Source organism: Cyclopterus lumpus, chromosome 6 (assembly GCF_009769545.1).
Source record: "Cyclopterus lumpus isolate fCycLum1 chromosome 6, fCycLum1.pri, whole genome shotgun sequence".
In the NCBI taxonomy this organism is placed as follows: Eukaryota; Metazoa; Chordata; class Actinopteri; order Perciformes; family Cyclopteridae; genus Cyclopterus; species Cyclopterus lumpus.
This window is the reverse complement of record NC_046971.1, coordinates 6346466-6354797: the sequence shown is the minus strand read 5'-3', so window position 1 is coordinate 6354797 and position 8332 is coordinate 6346466. Positions and strand designations below refer to the sequence as shown.

Below are 8332 nucleotides of genomic sequence, written 5' to 3'. Positions count from 1 at the left end.
TTGTGTGTGCAGAACTTGCTTTAGCTATCTTAAATTCAAGGTAATATGACGCTTTTTCCATCAATATTTCATGCGCAGACATTTTTAGCCCACCCCTCATTAGTTATGTTTTGATGTACTTCACTGTACCCCCCCCCCCCCCACCCCCCCTCCCCTCACGTCTAGCACTCCCAAACACATGAAACTTGATGATATGCGCTGGTTTAGAAACCATTCCCCTCACTTATTAAAATGAGACAATGTGTTTATGATTGCCCCCCTCTGGTGTGTCTCTCTTCCCTTTGATCCGTCCTCTCCGCGTCAGCCTCAAATGTTAGATATTCAAATCTGGTTACATTTATTTTTGTTTCCTTTACAGCAGATGGGCACATCTGACAGACTGACTATTAGGTGTTATTATTTCCCCTTTTTTTTTATTCTCCCAATAGACGCCACTTCATACACTACACGTAAACCTCGTTTTGATTGAGGAGGTTACAACCGTTCTCGTAAAGCTTTGGAGGCGTGCGAGAATACAAATAGACAGATTCAGAATTTTTTTTATTTTTTTAAAGAAGTGTTTGAAAGGGTTGTTTGTGAAAAGCAGCTCGGCTTTTAAAACAAAACCCGCTCCTCAGCGGGTCATCCTCCATCTGAGATGCCCGGTCTTGTTATCTCAAGACTGGCAGTCCAACAGCTGTTGAGGGAAGAACAAGGTGTCGGACGCACAATGAGGTTGTCAAAGTGAATTTACTAATCTTTACTTGCCACGATACCAATATGAGCATCTCTCAAACGCAAATTTAAGCATGACACAAAAACAATAAAAGAAAAAGTCACATTTTTTTTCAAGCCGTATCAATAAGAATGTCGCGCTTAGAAAGTATTGTCCCGGACCCAAAAAAAGGTCTCATTTATACTTGATGAAGGTCTAATTTAGGGGATATCAATCTACACGAGACATTCTTCACAGATAAGACGCTAGAACGGGGACATAATTTGTAATATTTTTGGTATCGACACTATAGTTACAAACTAATTGCCGTTCGGTCGACCAAATTACAGAACCGGAATTTCTCCGTTTCCTGCATCCTATTTTACCAAAAGCTGCTAGTTTTAATTGTTTTTTTTTTTTTACCATTTTCATCCAAATATTGTTAGGTGGTGATTTTTCAAATCAATACATCCGTCTTCAAACACGTTCTCACTGCGTGTTTTCCAAATTCCCTCTGACAATATCGTCTGTTTGTGATTTGCGGAGGTAGACATCACCCTTGTAGAGGGTATAACAAATTGAGGGGGACAAGTGGAACAAACCAGAGTGTTTATTTGTTGGTGAACGCTCGCCACGCTCTAAATTGGACGTCACTGCTGTTTCTTGTCAGTAGCAGAATCGAAATGTGTTGTGGGCAAAAAAAAAAAAAAGATACTTAAATTTGATTTACTCGCTCTAACATGATTTAAATGAGCCTCTTGGCTCGGCCCCGGACAGATTGACAGCGCTGTCTTTATCGCCGCTTTGTTTTATTTTTGGCTGTTTACTCTGCCTGTCTGCTGTCATCTCACGCGACGACTTTAAAGGAGCCGGGCCTTCGATCTTCCAACATCTGGAGAGAACGAGCAATCCTTTTATGTTCCAAGTGCTTTTCATGCCGTGTGTGCGGGGAAGAAAAAAAGGATTCGCGAGAGAGCTGACAAGTTTTTCCGTGGCCCTGTTCCTCAGCTGCAAAGAGCCGCGCGGGAAGAAGTCAAACCTGCAATCTTATAACATGAGAACCCGCACGAAACCGAGCAAAGAGGCAGAACCCTCCTCGTTCGGGGGTCCCCGTTGGGTCAAAGTCATTTAAATGCAACTTGATGTACAAACGAACGTCTGTATTTCTGTAGAATAAAGCCGGAATCTTTGAATGCGCTGTCGTTCGTACAAGCGGCACGTTTCTGTTCTCGTTTTCTTGTTTTGGTATTAATGAACTCCACTCTGGCTTCGATTTTTATTCAGCCCCGTCTGTCCAAAGAGATTTAACAAGCGGAACAAATGACCTTGACATATTTCTCTTAATATTTCAAAAGGTCCTTGAATCTAATTTCCGCTAAATCAACCAGGCGATAAATAATGCATTCGATTCCCTTTCTCTCGTCAGCGTGGTTGCTGTTGCAATCGTATGAGAATGCACAGATGTTCAAAGGAACGGGAAAACGCACTCATTTACAAGTTGGATAAGAAGATTGACACCGCTCTCATGACCGGAGCCAGGAGGCTGTTAGCATAGCATAGCTTAGCATGAAGACTGTGAACAGTGGTTAACAGCTAGCCTGGGAACGACGAGACTCCAGGAAGTCAATGCTCCAAGGCCAAAAATAGTCCATCAGATAACCCCTGTGTACTAATTAAACACTGAACAATGAGTGAGCTGTTGAGGTGTTGAAAGGTCGATTTTATTTGGGTTTTCCAGCTTTTATGCTAAGCTAAACTAACTTTCTCTAGGCTGTAGCTTACCAGAAAGAATATGAGAGATCAAGATGGTCATCTAACTCGACTAAAAGCAAATATGCATATCTGCCCAAATGTTAAGCTATTTATTTTGGTATGGATACGGGAGGGGATTAGTTTAGCTTAGCATAAAGACTGGAAGAGTGGGGAAACTGTCTAAAGTTCAGAATTGAGCCGCACAGCACCTCTAAATCTCCCATAATTAGCATACTGTATCTCGTTTGTTTAATCTGTACACAATCTGTAAATACAAAGGAAGTGTAAAAAGGCCCGTTTGTGCTTTAGCATAGATTAACACCACATTAGCATAACTCCCGGTGTAGTTGCCAGGCAATGACGGACTCAAAAAAAACGTGCCCCATGCTGTCTGCAGTGGCTTGGCAGGTGATTGGATGAACCAGCTGTCCATCAAACTCTTGCAAACATCTTTTCCATTGAGATGAGGTGGAAGAATTATTCGTAGATGGGTAGGTGATCACAAAGGATTGTTGAGCTGGGCGGCACAACTTTGAGAATAAGATGATGTTCAGTCAAAAGACTTCCACGTTGGCTTTAACGTCGTTCGTTTCAGTCCCGTCAGGTGTCTTGATAGGTCAGCCCACTCGGGCCTGGCGGGGTCCTAGCTGCGATGGCAGATCTCACAGCACTCCAGGCAAAACTCGAGACACTCGGCCGGCTCGCAGCAAGACTCGAACAGCACCGAGTGGCAGTGGGCGTGGCAGTTGAGCTCCTCCACGGGCGCCTCCCGGATGGCCGAACAGCAGCGGGCGCACGCGCGGCAGCAGCAGGAGCAGGAGGCGTCGAGGCAGGAGGAACAGGCCTCCAGCAGACCCAGGACCAGCACGGAGCACTGGCACCAAAGGCACGCCAGCAGCAGGTGCAGGCAGGAGTCTGCCAGGTGAGCAGAACAAGAGCCAGAAAAAGGGCATTTAACCCACCAATATCACATTTGAGTTCACAGAATTGCTATCGTACGTTCTCAAAGCCTGTCAACACGGCGGATTAATGATTCATATTAACCCCCGAAATTAATCTATTTGTTGTGCCAACTAGAACTTAAAAGAGAAACTACGCCGCTTTCGTGATCAAGTGTGATTGTGTTTACTTAATCACAGAGGCGCCGTTCAGTCCTCAGGGGAAAATATATTTAAAAAAGGCCAGCGGGGCTTCCAGCGATGAACAACAACGAGGAGGAGGCTGTCACCAGATAATTGCTCTCCCCGCCCCAAATTAGGTGCAGATGAAATTGCATGCGTTGACCCCGCCGGTGTGTTACAGTGCTTCTCCCGCGATCCTAACTGCCGCATTTCTTCCTCCGCTACCGTCTTCATCCTCACGAGGACCAGAAAGTGAGTGAGCTCATGCAAATTGAGCTGTTTTATCCTGTTTACTCAAGGAAGTAAATGAAAAGCAGGTGGCACAATTCCCCGGGGAGTGGGGTTCAGCGTTTCCCTGCTCAGCCTCTCGAATTATACACCCCCCCTCGCACATAACTTATGGTAATAATCTGTACATGTGTGCAGATGAAAAAGGAGCATTATGTGTGGCTACAGTATTGATTTAATGCATCACTTCAGAGAGATAACAACATGAACACAAGGATAAACAAGGAGATGCCCATTGCACGCTTTGAAAGTCTTCAAGGGAAAACTTTTTGGAGATTCTTTGGTGGGAACAGAAATCAATTATTTCAATGTTTCACACGGGTTTTTTATTACTTATTTTCCCACGAGGTTGAATGAAAAACCAAATGTATCAAATTAATGGCATACGGTCATACTGTAATTAATGCATTTATACATGTAAAAGTGAAAAAGTAAGTTTGAGGACGGAAATGTTTCATATATATCGATGTAAAAAGTATGTAGTTAATATCGTTATTGTAATAAACGTGTTATTGTTCCTACCAGCAGGTGTAGCAGTAGGTTGGTGTGAGCCAGACTCGCTGCTCCTTCTGCTCCTCCTGCTCCTCCTGCTGCTGCCGTGCACCGACGAGCTGGAGCCCTGCAGTCGGCTCAGGCCCGGTGACGGATGGGGGGGTCCGTGGTCTGGGACTGTGAGGCCACATCGGAGGCAGGTGGGCTTCTGCTGGTCCAGCTGAGGCTTCTTAAACCCCGCTGCCTCCTGTGAGGCCTGTGCTGGTGTGGCGGCAGCAGGCCGAGGCTGAGCTGAGTCAAAAGACACACACACAAACAAACAAACAAATTAGAAACTCATGAATCAAAAGCCCATACATGAACCGATCACAACCTTTTAGTTTTGATCACTGTATTGTTCGCTTCCCACTCACTGCTGATGAGGTCCGTGGCGGTGGTATCTCCTCTAACAGGGTCACACGGCGAAAGGATTTCCCGTGCTGATTTTACAGGCTCACTAACTTGGGTCAAAAGAAAGTAACGTTAGCTGACAAGCAATCAAAAGGTAAGACTCATTCCTCACTTGACCACACCGACATGACAACAATTCGCGTGCATTGTTCCACATAAAGGCAGTCGTCATTTATAGAAATCACTAATGTATGCAGCGTAATCCTGTCTTGAAGGGCTTCTCCCATCATTAATTAAGACGCTTCGGTGTCCCACGATGCTCACTGCGTTTCAGGATCACCGCGACACAAGTTTCATCAGGAAACACTGACAACAACACTTTATAATAACAGCACGCTATGAAGCATTATATAATACTTAATTTACTATTTTTAAAGTGTGGAACAATGCTTTTATAAATGATGAATTAAGTGTTTACTCTTACTTAACTAATGGTTAATAGCGTGCAACTATTTTAAAGTGTTACCAACATTTTTAATAACGCTGGGAAAGAAACGGTACTTGAAAATATTGGCCATAGCAGCAGTTCATATGTGTTTCAGAAAAGATAAGCGGCCTCTATACGGCTTATTTCAGGTCAGATCACGAGTACTTGCCTTTAGTCGGGTCGCTCGGTTCCTCCGTCCCGTCCACGTGTGGATGGTCTCCAGGCAACATGTCCGATACTCATGACTGCTCAGCATCTCTGTTACACTTCTTACGCTTCTGATAGGAAAACCTCCAGCAACACCCAACATGCCGGCCTGAGTCACCGCTCAGGACTGTGTGTGTGTGTGTGTGTGTGTGTGTGTGTGTGTGTGTGTGTGTGTGTGTGTGTGTGTGTGTGTGTGTGTGTGTGTGTGTGTGTGTGTGTGTGTGTGTGTGTGTGTGTGTGTGTGTGTGTGTGTGTGTGTGTGTGTGTGTGTGTGTGTGTGTGTGTGTGTGTGTGTGTGTGTGTGTGTGTGTGTGTGTGTGTGTGTGTGTGTGTGTGTGTGTGTGTGTGTGTGTGTGTGTGTGTGTGTGTGTGTGTGTGTGTGTGTGACTTGACGTCGCCTCCTCTGTTCTGCTTTTAGTCGCCTAACACAACGGAGACACATACCCCACAAGCGTGTCAGCTGAATACTGTGTGTTTGCAATCCGATCTGTCAAAGTTGTTCACTATCAGGCATTCATTATGCAACTACTAATTTGCTCTGTAATTATGCAATCAATCAGGTTTTTTATCGTCAGTATTTTTCTCAATTTCATGCCAAATATTTGGTCCATCCCCCCCTCGTGTGATAAGAAGACACAACTTTATGTCTTTGAGAGTCTCATTGAGTGTCCTGGCCAAGACACCTGGAAAATATAACGCAAACAAAGAGCAAATTACAGAATCATTGAAATATCAAAAACAATCATCATCATTCTTCACAAGTCATCAAAGCATAAGGGAACAATCAATCAAAACATCAACAGCCAGATGTGCCCGCCAGTCATTTCATTAAGATGCCTTTAAATGCATCCAGAGAGAGCAGCTCCCCTCAACTGATTCCAGTCCGAAGAAACCAATTACAAACCAATACTTACACACAATCCTGGGAGCGAAGGCAATAACTTAATCTTAAGGCTCTTGTAGTACCATATTACCCCACTAGAGAGCTTGTAGAGAGCTTGTAGTACCATATTACCCCACTAGAGAGCTTGTAGTACCATATTACCCCACCAGAGAGCTTGTAGTACCATATTACCCCACTAGAGAGCTTGTAGCACCATATTGACCCACTTGAGAACTGCGCTCACGAAATGCGGGGCTACTCGTGGTTCCTAGAGAAAAAGTAGGAGCCAGAGCCGTCAGCTATCAAGCTCCTCTTTTATGGAACCAGCTTCCACTTTCAGTCCGGGGGGGGCAGACACAGTCACCTCATTTAAGAATAGATTAAGACTTTCCTGTTTGACAGTGCTTATAGTTAGGGCTGAATCAGGTTTGCCCTGGTCGAGCCCCTTTATATGCTGCTATAGGCTTATAGGCTGCTGGGGGATGTTTTTAGGATACACTGAGCACCTCTCTCCTCTTCTCTCTCTACTTATGGATACATGTACATCTCTCCATTGCACCTTATTAACTCTGCTTCCTATGGACCTGATGTGAGGTCCTGGGACAGGGACGTCGTATGTGTACCGATTGTAAAACCCTCTGAGGCAAATGTGTGGAAGGATAGGTAAAATGGAAGCATAAATAAGAATATGACAATTAAACAATAATAATTTAATCAAACACAATGTATATAAAAAAACATTTTAATTAAAACAAACGGTACAAAACAACAAAAAACATCAGTTGTAAAAAATGTCTTCATACTTAAAAAAAACAAAACACTTATGAGCAAAACTTCACGTAAGCGGATCATTAATGCACACAGGCTCGTTGTTTTATGATTATTATTTTTGAACTACTGTTTGACGACGAAACTTACAACTCTTTACTACTCGCACTACGTTTTGAACCTGATCACCATGGTTTGCAAACGCCACGTCTTATGTAAATGAGCCGTGTTGTGATACCAGTCAACATACATGTATGAGGCATTTAAAACACCGAGTGTGTACAAGTAAGTAATCAATCAATCACCACGTCGGAGTGTGTACGTCAGCCCTCTTCTGAGTGGCTTGTTGACTATGGGCTGTCAGAAGTGCCGCGCAGACTCGGCCCCGCCCCTCACTTTGAGTGTTTCGGCACATCAAAGCGACGCACGAGGGAAGCTGTTGGAAGTTGTCTCGCGCCACGCTACTTTCGAGTCAGTGAACGCAGCGCGGAGAGGAAAATGTCATCTAATGGGGCTGTCGGCGAATCAAAGGAAGCCCTGAGAGGCAAACAGCAAACTTAGAGCTAACTTGTTATCAGCAAAGACAATTACTGACATTAGTCAAAACAGGGAGCAGAGACGTCGGAGGCCTTTTTTGTTCTTTGTGTTTGGCAAGTGACGTCTCCGGTTTCCCTTCATGGCGCTCGTCAGCGGATGAGGCGGTGTGATGCCATATAGTTTTTTTTTTTTTTTTTTTATATTTTATTATTTTTACATGACGGCGCAATGAAAAAGGAGAATAAAGTTTTTTTTTGTTTTTTTCAGCGATCGTCAAAAGACAAACAACCATAAATATTTGCGAGAGTGTTTAAACACGATTGTTAATTTTTCCGAAACAACAACCTGCTCTTTATATAATAATGTTAATTGTTGTTATTTGTATTAGGCCTTTTTAAAGTATGCCGCCTGACGTTTATTTAGTTACGTCCTCATATACAACATAACTATCGTTGTTTTCACAGCGACTACATAAACACATCAAAATTGCACATTGTAGCAATATTGTGGAGGATGTGGATTGCACTGGATATCTAATGTATCTACATAGATTTTAAATTACCTTATTTTCTTATTTCCTATTAGAATGACACAAACTGAGCAACATGACCGCCATGAATATCTATATTTATTTTGTATGTAAAATACCCATGTACACTGCAGCGGGTGTTGTGTGCTAGAAGTATCGCGGAGGGTAACAGCGCATAACACTT

General features: G+C 43.6%; 1 protein-coding gene across 1 annotated transcript; it reads right to left on the bottom strand.

Annotated features, from left to right (window-relative positions):
- Positions 1-3089: 3089 nt before the first annotated feature.
- Positions 3090-5454, bottom strand: LOC117731966 (myoD family inhibitor domain-containing protein-like). The gene is made up of 3 exons (XM_034534549.1): positions 5394-5454; positions 4378-4638; positions 3090-3361 (listed from the first exon to the last, which is right to left on the bottom strand). Exons 1-3 carry the CDS (start codon positions 5452-5454, stop codon positions 3090-3092), a joined length of 594 nt encoding a protein of 197 aa, XP_034390440.1.
- Between the last annotated feature and the right edge of the window lie 2878 nt (positions 5455-8332).